The sequence below is a fragment of the Myotis nattereri genome (genome assembly GCF_964212035.1).
Source record: "Myotis nattereri genome assembly, chromosome: 2".
Taxonomy (NCBI): Eukaryota; Metazoa; Chordata; class Mammalia; order Chiroptera; family Vespertilionidae; genus Myotis; species Myotis nattereri.
Window position 1 is genome coordinate 90,169,065 of NC_138076.1, and position 15,403 is coordinate 90,184,467.

The following is a 15,403-nucleotide window of genomic DNA, read 5'->3' on the forward strand; positions in this document are numbered from 1 at the left end:
GATAGAAGAAGTTATAAACAAGTTGAAAAGCATACTGTGTTTATAGATTGGTAGAATCATCACTAAAATGTCCATACTACCAAAGGCAATCTACAGATTCAGTGCAATCCCTATTAAAATACCAATGGCATATTTCACAGATCTAGAACAAATACTCCAAAAATTTATATGAAACCAAAAGAGACCCCCATAGCTACAGCAGTCTTGAGAAAGAAGAACAGAGTTAGAGGAATCACAGTACCAGATATCAAGTAATACTACACAGCCACCGTAATCAGAACGGCCTGTTACTGGCACAAGAACAGGCATATAGATAAATGGAACAGAACAGAGACCCCATAAATCAACCCAAGCCATCATGCTCAATTAATATTTGACAAAGGAGACAATAGTATACAATGGAGGAAAGACAGTTTTTTCAGTAAATGGTGTTGGGAAAATTAGGTAAATGCAAAAAACAAAAACAAAAAAAACTAGACCACCAACTTAAACCATACATAAGAATAAACTCAAAATGAATAAAATACCTAAATGTAAGTCAAGAAACCATAACAATTCTAGAAGAAACCATAGGCAACAAAACCTCAGACATCTTTCATAGCAATACATTTACGAATACATCTCCTAGGGCAGTGGTTCCAACCTTTTTTGGCAATGCCCCACCTAAGCATCTCTAAAATCCTGATGCCCCCCTGTGACATATAATTCTCATTATTCAAAGAGTGAATAATGGTGGAGGAAGGCTAGAAGGCCATAAACTTGGTCTAAACAAGCTTCCAGAGAACATGGCATCCAGGAAAGAGAAAAATAAAAGAACAAAAGGACAGTTGAAGTACTGAGGAAGAAATCACCTAGAAATTGTTTAAAAAAACAAACAAACAACCACAATATAAAGTGATATGAAAAAATAGCAAATAAAGTTTCAAAACATATAATAACTGAAATGCATAAATATGACACTATGTATTCATATACTGTATATGAGGCCCCTAGAACCATAAGAAATGCAAAAAATTCACTGTTAACTCATTCTCAAATTGCCCCCCTTAAAAATCAGATTGCCCCCTGTGGGGCATGTGCCCCACATTGGGAACCACTGTTCTAGGGCAAAGGAAACTAAGGAGAAAATAAACAAAAGGGACTACATCAAAATAAAAAGTTTCTGCACAGCAAAAGAAACCATCAACAAAATGAAAAGGGAGCCCACTGTATGGGAGAATGTATTTGGCAATGATACGCCTGATAAAGGGTTAATATCCAAAATATATAAGGAACTCATGCAACCTAACAGAAAGAAAACAAACAATCCAATTAAAAAATGGGCAAAAGACCTAAATAGACAGTTCTCCAAAGGGACACACAGATGGCCAAGGGACATATGAAAAAATGTTCAAAGTTCACTGATCATCAGAGATGCAAATTAACACAACAATGAGGTATCACTTCACACCATCAGCAAATCAACAAATGACAAGTACTGGTGAGGATGTTGAGAATAGGGAACCCTAGTATACTGTAGTGGGAATGCAGACTGGTGCAGCCATTATGGAAAATTGTATTGAGTTTTCTCAAAAACTTAAATATGGAACTGCCATTTTATCCAGTGATCCCACTTCTAGGAAGATATCCTAAGAAATCAGAAACACCAATCAGAAAGAATGTATGCACACCTACATTCATAGCAGCACAATTTACAATGGCTAAGATCTGGAGACAGCCCAAGTGCCCATCAGTAGATGATTAGATAAAAAACTGTGGTACATTTATACCATGGAATACTATGTAACATTATGGAGGGACTTGGAGAGTATCATGCTAAGTGAAATAAGTCAGAGGAAGGCAAGTATCACATGATCTTACTTATATATGGAGTGTAACAAAATAAACCGATGAACTGAGTGGATCTGGAGACATGGAACCATGAGTGTGGAACCTCGGAGAGAAGGCAGGGGAGGGTGGGTGGGTGGGAGGTAATCATTCAAAGATCTTGTATGCATATATGCATAACCCATGGATGCAGACAGTGGGGTGGTGAGGGCCTGGGGTGGGTGTGGTGGAGAAAGTCAATGGGGGAGAAAGGGGACACATGTAATACTTTCAACAATAAAGATTTTAAAAAATAAATAAATACAAAATGAGAATTTGTGGCCTCAGAGAAATGGACGACTGTCCCAGGTCACCATCCTGGCTAGGAGGCCAGGTCATCTCCCAATCCAGTGTTTTTGCTAATCTCTACATAAAAGTGTATATTGCCATTTAGTGTCCCAGCCACTCTTTATGCTAGTTCCTTTTTCAAGATCTTTAGCTTGATATGCTACCGAAAGATGCAAACACTTAAAATTCTTAAAATGACGTTCTTAAAATTATTTTGTTCATTCATGACTCATTGGATAATTGCTAGCTCAGAACCATGAGCACATTTTGAGAAATGTTCCATTTCTACATTGGCAGTAAAAACCTCTTACTGAAGACTTTTTGAGATCAGGTGATCCAAGAAGCAAACACTTTCTAACAAATACTGAGGCAAATTGTTATCTTAACTTGAAGGTAGAAGAGAAAGAAAAAAATAAGCTAATAAATATCTTAGCAACAAACCTGGGATATTGATAGTTTATATCCCGATGTGATTATCCTATCTTATGATTAAATTTGATTATCCCCTGCATAAAATACTGAATTAAGGAACAGGGCTTTAAAACAGATTTTATTGTGTTATGTAACTGCACTTAATTAATACTCAGTACCAAGGATCCAAATGCTTTAGAATTAATGATTATACACTCTGCTGAGTTTAGTGTTGTTTCTTTTTTCATTTTATTAGTTTGGAAGAATATATAATATAATGTTCAGGACTCTTATAAAGCAAGAGCTTATTAGTTAAATGAGCATACTCATTACTGTTAAATAATTAGATGTATTCTATATTGAAACAGACCTAGAGAAACAATTAGTCTTTTTCAAAGGGCTAACAATATTTCATATTGTTATAACTGATTTTTGAACTTTATTTGTATTCAAGGGCCTCAACTAAGAAAACAACCCTGAATTTGGGTTTTATCTGTCATTTAGTGGGCATCTATTGTGTTGTACTTGTATTATATGATCATATCTTGGATATCTTATATCTTCATCCATCATAATACCTCACTACTCTGACAGATATACATTAGCATCCCCATTTTACACATGAGAAAATGGGTGAGAAGCTTGAATTTTTAAGACCATATAAAGTCAGAATTTGAATTCTGGTCAACTTGACTTTAAATCTTTCATAATTATTACTATAATTTTTTTTTTTACTCTTCTGTTTCTTTCAGAGGACTATATTCGTTATGCCCATGGCCTGATATCTGATTACATCACTAAAGAATTAAGTGATGACTTATCTAAATATTTAAAGTGAGTATTGTTCATCTTCAGTCATAATTAAGAAGTACCTTTTCACTTCTTGGTGTTCCAGCAATATGATTTCTTTATGACTTATCATCTCACTGTTTCTGATAAGAGATTATTTTAGAGTTATGTTATAAACTGTATGGTTTGGAGTTGATTTTTAATGGACATTCCTTAATTGAAATGAATTGGTTTAGTGGATACTGATTGGAGAACTTGTGTTAGGATTGGAAGTATGGGTTGGTGTGATTTAGACAGTGAACTATATTAATATTTTATCCCTCCTTAGACTTAATAAATTTGGTTCTTTTGATCATTTTAATAGAAATAAAAGTGGCAAAGAAAGTAGGTGTTGTGTAGAATATTTTTGAAAGTTACATTTAAAGATTTGTACCATTTATATTAGACTAGAGGCCCGGTGCACAAAAATTTGTGCACTCGGGTGGGGAGAGGAGGTCCCTCAGCCTGGCCTGTGCCCTCTCGCAGTCTGGGACCCATCGGGAGATAACGACCTGCTGGCTTAGGCCTGCTCCCGGGTGGCAGAGGGCAGGCCCAATCCCTAGGTGCAGCCCCTGGTCGGGCTCAGAGCAGGGCCAATTGGGAGGTTGGGGCACCGCCCCCTGTCATGCACAGAGCAGGGCGGATCGGGAGGTTGTGATGCCACCCTCAGTCACGCTCAGGGTAGGGCCGATTGGGGGGTTGGGGCACCGCCCCCTGTCACACTCAAGGCAGGGTCGATGGGGAGGTTGTGGCGCCACTCCCTGTCACTCACAGAGCAGGGCCCATCAGGGGGTTGGGGCTCCGCACCCTGTTACACCCAGAGCCCGCAGCGTGATCAGGGGTTTGGTCGCTGCCCCCTGTCACACTGATCCCGGTGCTGGGAGGCCTTGCTGCTCCACTGATCCAGGGGCCAGGACGCCTCTTGGCTCCGCTGATCCCAGGGCCGGGAGGCCTCTCGGCTCCGCTGATCCCAGGGCCGGGAGGCCTCTCGGCTCCTCTGATCCCGGGGCTGGGAGGCCTCTTGGCTCTGCTGATCCCGGGCAGGAAGGCCTCTCGGCTTCGCTGATCCCAGGGTCCTGAGGCCTCTCAGCTCCGCTGATCCGGGGGCCGGAGGCCTCGCAGCTCCGCTGATCCCGGGAGGGAGGCCTGTGGGCTCCGCTGATCCCGGGTCCCTGAGGCCTCTCTGCCCTGCCGCTTCAGGGCTGTTTGGCTTCGCTCTGCTTGGAACCTGAATATGCAAATTAACCGGCGTATTTTAGGTTCTATAATTGAAACATTGTATCTTTTGGAGTTGTTGCTTCAGGAGCTCAGGGCCCCGCAGCTGCAGACGGGGAACCTTGGCTTCCTCCATCGCTGGGGCAACCAAGCCTCCTGTTCTCAGCTGCCTGGCTGCCGGCCGCCATCTTGGCTGACAGTTAATTTGCATATCTCGCTGATTAGCCAATGGGAAGGGTAGCGGTCGTATGCCAATTACCGTGTTTCTCTTTTATTAGTGTAGATACTGAAATTGGAATTGTCTGAACTAAAAAAGAAGATGTTCACTGAGTAACTTTATTACACCCAGCACTTGGAATCCAAAAAAGGAAAAAATAGAGTCTTGTGTCTTTAAGGACAGAAGGGTTTAAGAATAACCTCATTTGTGTTCCTTTCTATAATAATGAAAGCATACTATACTAATTAGACCGGACAGCCGAACAACCTTCCGGACATCATTCTGGACGACCTTCCTGACAAAGCCATGGTGGCAGGGGCCGAGGCAGAGGCACGGTTAAGGGTGATGAGGCAGGCAGGCAAGTGGTTAGGGGCGATCAGACAGGCAGGCGAGTGGTTAGGGGCAATCAGGCAGGCAAGCAAGTGGTTAGGGGCGATCAGGCAGGCAAGCAGAGGGGTTAGGGACAATCAAGCAGGCAGGCCAGCGGTTAGGAGCCAGCGGTCCTGGATTGCGAGAGTGATGTCCGACTGCCGGGCCTAAACCAGCCGTCGGACATCCCCTGAGGGGTCCTGGATTGTGAGGGGTGCAGACCAGACTCAAGGGACCACTTCGTCCCCCTCCTGCCCCCGTGCCCAAATTTTGTGCACTGGTCTTCTAATATAATATAAGACTTTACCTTAAAAAAATTTTTTTTTTCTAGATTTAGGTAACTTTTTCCGATTTTATGTGTGTGATAAGTTAATGTACTTTCTCATCCCTATAATTACATTTTCCTCTCATACATGAAGATAAAATGACTTTTTAATAGATTTTAGTTGATGTTTTTAGCAAATTGCATAGGTCCTCCTTTAAAAAACAACTAGCAGAAATTGTTTTTTGTGGTAGTTAAAATGTGTTGAAAGCCTCCTTTAAATTGATAACCATATCCTTCTGTTTAATATTTCCCTGGATTACTTAGTTGCTCCTTATCTAGTTAGATACCTTATGTCTTTGTACTCCATTATATTTCACATTCCTTTCTTTCTACTAAAATTTTTAAGCTTAGGTTAAAGATTTGGGGAGAAAGATATGTCAATTAAACTTTTCTCTGGTGGAAAAAAAAGTAAATTTTGTGTGGCTTTTTGTCAGCAGTTAATATAATTTTAACTTTTAAATATGTGCTAGATTCATTATTTATGAAGAAGAAATACTATAATGCCAAAAATGCAAATTTGTAGAGGCTAAAGAAAAGCAATTTGATTTCAACAAATGAGTTCTAATTTTATTTTTTAGTTCAGACAATTCCCATACAAGGAATTAGTGAAATGAAGATTTATTGATTGATTGATTGATTTAAATTTTGTAATTGATTATTTATTTATTTATTTATTTATTATTTTTTATTTATTATTTATTATTATTATTTATTATTATTATTATTATTTATTATTATTATTATTTATTTATTATTCACCCAAGGATATTTTTCTATTGATTTTTAGAGAGTGGAAGAGAGAGGGAAAGACAGAGAAAAATATCAATGTGAGAGAAGCACATCGATTGCTTCCCGCATGTGCCTTGACTAGAGCTCGGGCCGGGGAGGAGCCTGCAACCAATACTTGCCCTTGACCAGAATCGAACCCGGGACCCTTCAGTCTGCAGGCCAATGCTCTATTCACTGGGCCAAACCAGCTAGGGTGAAGATTTATTCATTTAGACAAATTTCATTCTTTACACTGAAATGATTGTACATTAAAGTATATAGAGCTGAAGCTGTCAGAAGAAAGAAGACTTACGGAATCTTAAATTGGCCCAGCTTTTCTGTTTGCTTGTCTAGGAAAAACCAAGACTAAAAATCTTATTTTTCACTCCATAGGCTTCCAGAAGATTCCACTTCATTGCCAAAACCTCCATCAAAGGTAAGAAGCTGTGACTAAGATATCTTGGGGAACGTGGAAAAATGTTACACTTTTACCATATACATTTAGTTTGCTGTAGTATATTTTAAAACATTCTAAATCCATCTTGCATGGAGTGATGTTATGTGGAATAAAGATTGTACTGGGCTCACCATCAATTTTTTTATTTTTTGTAGATTTTACCTGAATAATAAAGTACTGTCAAAACCCAAATAAGAGTTGGTTAACCAGGTACCTATATAAAAATAGAGTAGATATCCTATATAATAAAAGGCTAATATGCAAATCGATGAAACAGTGGAACAACCAGTCGCTATGATGTGCACTGACCACCAGTGGGCAGATGCTCAGTGCAGGAGCTGCCCCCTGGTGGTCAGTGCACTCCCACAGGGGGAGCACTGCTCAGCCAGAAGCCAGGCTCACGCTGGCGAGCACAGCAGCCGTCGCGGGAGCCTCTCCTGCCTCTGCAGCAGTGCTAAGGATGTCTGATCTCCCGCCTCCGCGGTAGCACTAAGGATGTCTGACTGCCGGCTTAGGCCCACTCCCCACAGCCTAAGCCATCAGTCGGACATCCCCAAGGGCTCTCGGACTGTGAGAGGGTGCAGGCCAGGCTGAGGGACCACCCCCCCCCCAAGTGCACAAATTTCATGCACCGGCCTCTAGTATAATTATAATTAAATATTCTTAGCCAGATCCTGTAATTGTCTTTATTAATCACCAGGAATACTAAAATTTTCCTAAGTCTAGTTGTTACTGATACAAAGGTGCACAGAGTATGATTTCTGTAACACAAAGACTCCTTTGAGAAAGGATGACCATACTTTTTTTCCTGTACTTGAAGTGATCAACAAAATTTATGTATAATATTTATCTGTTAGTGGAAAGCCTTTTCCTTTTTCAGATGTTCTCAAACTGCCACCCATAGCTCCTCTGCACCATGGACTGCAGCTGTGTTTGTCTCCAGATTGGAGAGTAGAGAAGTCAGTCACACACCACACCTGGTGGCACACTGTGGCATCCAGTCCAGCCTGACCTCCGAGACAGAGAAATAGACACACATGCCAGCCTATCAGTGGGGCCATTCTCTTGCCAGCAAAATAGCAAATGCCTTAGAATGTAAAGTGGACATATTGTGGATGTTGAACAACTTTCCTTTTTCCCTGCCTTCAAGGTGGCAACATTCTTGGGACTTTTTTGTATCATGTCCTGTTTGGAGGTGGTGGTAGCTCTAAAAACATTTATTACTTTGATTTTTAGAAAGGATGGGAAATTTACAGTGCGTCTGTAGGCCATTTTCAGCTGATTATCAAAGGAGGTTTCTCTTTCACTCTCTGGGGGAATAGCACTGGGCAGAAGTCAAAACACACTTCTTCCAGTCCAGTGGTCCCCTGTCTCTGACAATGGCACTGGGGACAGAGACATAATTGTCTAATTGAGAGGATAGGTGTGTTGGTGTCTTTCTTATTTCTCTCTCTCCAAAAACGAAGCATATATCTTTCTCCCAAATATCCATCTTCCTTGGTAACTAAGAGATTATTTATGAATGGCTCTAAACCGATCCTTGAAGCTTTTAGCCTTTGATTCTGGGTGATGTGTTTCATAAGTTTATTCTTCTTGGATCCAGTTTTCTGATTTCTTATTTTAATTTCCAAAATGTAAGTTGTTTGTGACTTCTTTACTTATGATTTAGGTGAGGGGTCAGCAAACTTATTCTGTAAAGGCCAGTTAGTATTTTAGGCTTTGTGAAGCAGATGATCTCTGTCGCAGCTACTCAACTCTGCTGTTAAAAGTGCAAAGACAGCCACAAACAATTCATGAATGAACCAGTGCGCTGTGTTCCAGAAAAACTTCATTAATGAAAGCAGGTGGCCAGCTGGATTTGGCATGGACAGTAGTTTGCCAATCCCTGTTTAGGTCTTGGCATCCTGCTTCTCTTAAATTTCAGCCTTGCCTCCTGGATTATTTTAGCTGCTTTTTGAGGTCTCCGGTTCTATTGGGTCTTCCTGGGGCTCCAGTGTGCACAGTGCAAACTGCATTGGGTGAAGTACCACATTTTAAACAAGCATAGGACAATGTCTTCTGCTAGCTCTCCTGTCTAGGATTTGATTGATTTTTACGTAATTTAGTATATTGTTTTCAGAAAATTCATTCTAATGGCTCATAGGTATCTGTGTCTATGTTGTAAATCGATAGCATGGAGCCATGTTTTGCATTACTTTCTTACTATCATATGTGTGCCTATGTTGAAACAGCTTCCAACCCTCATCCTCTCCCATCTTTTAAAATAACACTGTCAGCTAGCAGAGCCTAATGCAATCAGTGGATTTGGAGATGTTTCTCAGTTTCTTCTTGCAAATCATCTGTAAGAATGATAAGACCAATCCATCCTAGCATTAATTCTGGTGGTCCTCTGCCCTTTGCTCTTTTCTTTCCAGAACTGTACCCATTTAGTCAGACCCTTTGTTACTAGTGTGTATACATCTTTCTGAGTCACTTTTTTTTCCTTCGGAAACAGTCCCCCAAATCAAGAGGCCAGTTAGTATTTTAGACTTCATGAAGCAAATGATCTCTGTTGCAACTACTCAACTCCAGTCTTTTAAATAACAACAACAACAAAATAATAAGTCAATATAACAATTATGGGCTTGTTTGGTTTTTCAATATATTCAACAGTGTGCTGGGAATAACATGAAACCTAGTTATGTGCAGAGACTACCACCATCATTTTCCTTTTTTATAAGTACTTATAACTTGTGTCTTGTACGATAGTGAGCTGTTAAAGTACCTAAACAAGTCAGTCATCTTTTTATATGTTTAATACTTATAAGAAACATCTGTCGTCTTCATCTCTTGCCATTTTTATTTGACTTATCAGTGAAAAGCAAATAAGCCCATATGTTTATGACATCATCTGCATTAGAACATTTTGGCATAGGAGAAAAGCAAACATCCTCAGAATCTTAAGTTTTTTCATTGTGAAATTATTATAGCCTTCATCATCACCTATGCGTTCTACTCTCCCAGTTGAAGATACTTTCCTAGTAAAAATGTGCATCACCTAAACACGTCTTAATTTTAGTAGAACCATGTATTCTTAAGAAAGTTGCTTGATCACTTACATTCACTTTGCTGGTACATAGTTCATATATGATAAACTAGTCTTTTTCTTTTGAAGATTTCATTTGCTAGAGGTTACTGTGTGGCCAAGAGAAGGTTTTCCCCATTATGTGACATATTCCCAGATGCCCCTCTGTTTGTTTCAGTGAAGAATTTCAAGGATGTTGTTTTATCCCCTGATATACATGTGCTGTGGCATCTTTTAACGCCCTCCCAGTTATGTATTTAGCAAAAGCTGGGGTGCGAAGAGTGAAGCTGGGAACAAATATGTATTTCCTAGGGTAGATCCATATTGGGTCTTTTCAACCTGGTGTCCACAAAGAGTTTGAAGATCTGTAAAATTATTTTTTTTCCTTGTCTTTATTTTATTATTTTTTTTCTTCACCCTATAACTGAAGATCTGTAAAATTCTAAGTTGGGATCTCTGTGTACTCAATACTCCATGCTAAAAACTTATCAGCCCTGTTGTCTGCCCCTTATATAATAAACTAGAGGCCTGGTGCACAAAATTTTGTGCATTCGGGGGGTCCCTCAGCCCAACCTGTGCCCTCTCGCAGCCTGGGACCCCTCAGGGGATGTCCACCTGCTGGCTTAGGCCTGCTCCCCAGGGAGTTGGGCCTAAGCTGGCAGTCAGACATCCCTCTGGCAGCCCGGGAGCCCTCGGGGGATGTCCACTTGCCAGCGAGGAGCAGGCCTAAGCTGCAGTCAGACATCCTTAGCGCTGTTGAGGAGGCAGGAGAGGCTCCCGCCTCCACCGCTGTACTGGCAGCCGTCAGCCTGGCTTGTGGCTGAGCAGAGCTCCCCCTGTGGGAGCGCACTGACCACCAGGGGGCAGCTCCTGCATTGAGCATCTGCCCCCTGGTGGTCAGTGTGTGTCATAGTGACCAGTCATTCCCAGTCGTTCTGCTGTTAGGGTCAATTTGCATAATACCCTTTTATTATATAGGATAGAGGCCTGGTGCACAGGTGGGAGCCAGCTGGTTTGCCCTGAACGATGTCCCGGATCAGGGTGGGGTCCCACTGGGGTGCCTGGCCAGCCTGGATGAGGGGCTGATGGCTGTTTTCAGGCTGGTCAAGCCCTCCGGTGGGGAACCTCACCCCATGGCAGTGTGGCCAGCCTGGGTGAGGGCCTAGGGCTGTTTTCATGCTGGCCACAGCCCCTTCAGGGTGGGGGTGGTCCCGCTGGGGTGCCTGGGTGAGGGGCTGAGGGCCGTTTTCAGGCTGGCCACGCCCCCCGGCGACCCAAGCTCCCTGCCTGTCCTTTTTTTCTTTTTTTTTTTTTTCGGCAGGTATCTGGCATTTATTTATCTTCTATAATTGAAACTTTGTAGCCTTGAGCGGAGCCCAGGTCCAGCCATGGCAGGTGGGAAGTTTGGCTTCCTCCATCGCCAGGGGTACCCCAAGCCTCCTGCTCGCTCCAGCTCTGTGGCTGCCGCCATCTTTGTGACGGAGTGATGGAGTGGTGGTTAATTTGCATATACCCTTTTATTAGATAGGATGTGGCATGATTCCTCTATAATGTGAATATTAAGGCTAAGTTTAGCTATTGACAAGATTCCCACACTCATTGGTGCAAAATGCTAATGTGAAAAGGGAAAACACGAAGTAAAGGTCAACTTAGTTGGATTGTGCCTAATGGAAAGAGCACTTGTACAAAAATTGAGATCTCACCCTAAGTCCTCTGCTAGGTGGCCTTAAGTTACTTGTTTAACATCTCTGTGTTTCCTTCTTCCTCTGGCTGCTTGCTTTTTGAAGTTGTTCTTATGTGATAAAATGAGATTATTGAATTGAAAGGAGGTAACAACATGAAACTATATAAAGATGATAATAAGTGCTGTTTCTGAATGGACATTATGCCAGCCCAGGAGGTGAATGAAGTGGAGATTCTGGCTGAGGACCTCAAAGGAAATTTCAGTCTTTGCTTTTGTGCCTGCATTCACCCCCTTAAACTGTCCTGGAATTCAGCAGTCTCTGTCCCTGGTGCATGCAAAGTATGTGATTAATACCCCGAGAGGCTGGGGCTAGGATTTTCCTACTTATATCCCCCATCACCAAAACTATTCCTCAGAAGGGCTGTGTGGCTTAGTTCTCTAGATAATCAAAATGTAAAGGAGCTTGTTAAAGAAAAAAGCCATTTGCAGGGTCACCTGCTTCATTTGGCCTTAGTGTGGGTCCAGATTGCGCATTGGTTCTTTTTAAAAGGATTGATATGCCAAGGGAACGTTTTACACCATTTCACTGCTCTAATGTTTGCAGAAGGTAAAGTTATCAGATGAGCCTGTAGAAGCAAAAGAAGATTACACTAAGTTTAATACCAAAGATATGAAGACAGAAAAGGTATGTGTGTCCAGACATAGTGGCATACACTTAGACTCAGTGAGTGATGCTGCATGTGGACATCTGGGAACAATTGCATGCTATTATGATTTTACAATTCTTTTGTTTTTTGTTAATCTTCACCCGAGGATGTTTTCCATTGATTTTTTAGAGAGTGTGAAAGGGATGGGGAGAGACAGAGAGAGAGAAACATCATGTGAGAGAGACAATTGATTGGTTGCCTCAGGCAGATGCCCCAACCAGAACCAACATACATGCCCTTGACCAGAATCAAACCCAAGACCCTTCAGCCCGCAGGCCAACGTTCTATCCACTAAGCCAAACTGGCTAGGGCTGATTTTACAATCTTAACCATGAAGAATTATTAACTTGTGACTTAAATTTATTTCGGTGACTTAAACATCAATTCACAATTATGAATGACAATGAAAATGTCTAGCAAGGAAGCCTTTAGGAATCTAAGAAAGGCTCAATGTACTTGGCAAAAGTGTGCCTAATCTTTTCATGTATTCAGAGGGGTAGGGTGGGGGGAGGGAGGGGTGCTGCCACAGATAATGTTTTTTCAACTCTACTGTCCAGAAGCGTCCCAGCAATGATGATGACAAAAATTGGTAGTAAGTCCACCATTTAATCATCACCTAGGCCAGTGGTTGGCAAACTGCGGCTCGCGAGCCACATGCGGCTCTTTGGCTCCTTGAGTGTGGCTCTTCCTAAGCCTTAGGAGTACCCTAATTAAGTTAATAATAATGTACCTACCTATATAGTTAAGTTTAAACAATTTGGCTCTCAAAAGAAATTTCAATCGTTGTACTGTTGATATTTGGCTCTGTTGACTGAGTTTGCCGACCACTGACCTAGACAAATACTTTTATAACATTTCTTACTGTTTTATCTTATACATGCATTATAAATTTATATAGGTTTTTAAATTGGCATTGATATATAGTTTTGGGTTCTGCCTTTTCATTTATCACTATATTGTGAGAATGTTTACTTGTTATTAAGCATGCTCTGAAAATTTATTAATTTTTTATCATATTCACTCGTGTGTTATTTTACCATATGAAATATAGTTTATGCATTCATTCCCCTATTTTTGAACACATAATTAACTTAATTTTTTGTTTTTATGAAGTGATACACATTCTGATTTGTAGTCTCCATCTGATTATTTCATTAGACACAATTTAGAATTAAGAGTAAGAGCTTAGAAAATATGAGCTCCTTCCATAATTATTGATATATATAAAATGCTTTCCAAACATGTAGTAGAAATTTGTATTCCTAACCATTATTCCTGATGAGTATTCATCTTCCATTCTTGACAACACTGAGTATTATTTTTATTCTTGAAAATGTTTGCCTGTGTAGTTAAGCTACATTTCTTTAACTAGAAAGTTCTTGGCCATTTGCATTTATGCCTGTTTTTATATTAGGATAGTAATGTTTTCCTTGTTAATTTGTAAGAGCCTGTTCTAAATTAAGGCTATTCATACTTTTCATGACATATAAGGAAAGTACAAAGAATTTTCAAATTTGTGTTTAGCCTTTTCATTTTTAAATAGTTTTAAGTTTTTCTCAGGATTGAATATAGAAATTGCTCTTCTTTATGATTTTCTCGTTATTTTTATGCTTAGAAAGACCTTGCCTATCCCAAAATGGAGTTAACTTCCACTTAGATTTTCACATTTACTCCACTTATAATTTAAAGGTTTTTTTTTTTTGTTTTGTTTTTTTATATATATATTTTATTGATTTTTTACAGAGAGGAAAGGAGAGAGAGAGTTAGAAACATCGATGAGAGAGAAACATCGATCAGCTGCCTCCTGCATATCTCCCACTGGGGATATGCCTGCAACCCAGGTACATGCCCTTGACCGGAATCGAACCTGGGACCTTTCAGTCTGCAAGCCGATGCTCTATCCACTGAGCCAAACCGGTTTCGGCATAATTTAAAGTTTTTAAATAAATTTTATTCTTTACATATAATTTATCTGGGCATGTGATATCAGGGGATAATCCAATTTGAGATATGGCTAAATACCTGGCTATCTCCATGGTTTCTGTGAGCAGGGATATTTTTGAGTTTCTTGGTGAGAAGTATTTCTGCCCCACCCTTTTAACTGTCCCTTGTATCCTCTAGGGCAGCAGGTGCCAACCCGTGGGTGGTCCGTGAGGTCCCAAAGGTTGGCAACCGCTGCTCTAGGGCATAGCACCAGTGAGATAACAGGATGTCAGTTAAATGCAGGGATGACTTATCTCAGAGACTGTCACTTTTCACTAACCCTACTAAATTATAAGTGACAGAACGTAAGAAGCAAAATTTCAGGGATCATGTATTGTGTCCTAAAAGATACTTTGGCAACAACTTTGTCTCATAGTTCCCAGAGAGGCAGCTGATTTTTTTCTTTGCTGATTCCCATTTATGCTTCTGTTGAACAAGTTGTGATGCATCAAAATAAAATCAGCTGCTATTTACCTTCTACTAGGACATGGCAAAAAAGAAAACAAAACTAAACAAAAAAATAGTGACCAGGAAGAGAGAGCAATTTACAAGGCAGAGATATTTGCAGTCAGCTTTTTGGAAAGTATTTTATTTTTAGAGGGAAAAAATGGGCCAGCTAGCTGGTTATCTTTTGAATATAGTAACATGTTTTTAAATTTATTTTATTTTGAATTTATTGGGGTGACATTGATTAATCAAATTATATAGCTTTAGGGAATTATATACAGTTCTACAGTACATCATTTGTATATTGTACTGTGTGCTTACCACCCCAAGTCAAGTCTCCTTCTATCACCATATATGTTCTTGGTTTCCCTAGAGCCTCTGAATAAAATCAGATGGCAAATTGATGTGAATTATTCATCATGTAGTAATATAGGGCTGTAATTCCTTCCTCTGGTAATTGCTGCCTGTGTCAGTTCCATTGTTTGTGTTATTGTACTTAATGCACCCTCCAGAATTATTCCCCTATAGTAAACCATTGGTTGTGACATTCCACCTCAGAGAAGGCAGCAGTTTATCTCCTGCCTCTTTTAACATATTTTGTCTCTTAGGTTTGAATTCTGAATTGAAATCAGAACTTTTTAAAAATCAACACTCCCTTATGGAGCATGTTAGCAAATGCTTACCTCCCTTAATGAACCTTGAGACATGCATGGTCTGGTTTGATTTGCATGTGTGATTTATAAATGTTGCATTTGAAACAGTTTTTCTCTCTTA

General features: G+C 40.3%; 1 protein-coding gene across 3 annotated transcripts in view; it reads left to right on the forward strand.

Moving 5' to 3' along the window:
- Positions 1-15,403, forward strand: part of RNASEH2B (ribonuclease H2 subunit B) — a 93,526-nt gene that overhangs the window by 53,776 nt on the left and 24,347 nt on the right. For 2 of the 3 annotated variants that reach the window (XM_081082809.1, XM_081082810.1), the window contains 3 exons: positions 3,318-3,399; positions 6,681-6,723; positions 12,097-12,177. In XM_081082809.1, coding sequence (XP_080938935.1) covers positions 3,318-3,399; positions 6,681-6,723; positions 12,097-12,177 — 206 coding nt within the window. The remainder of the gene's footprint in view (positions 1-3,317; positions 3,400-6,680; positions 6,724-12,096; positions 12,178-15,403) is intronic. The other variant, XM_081082811.1, reaches the window with a different exon arrangement.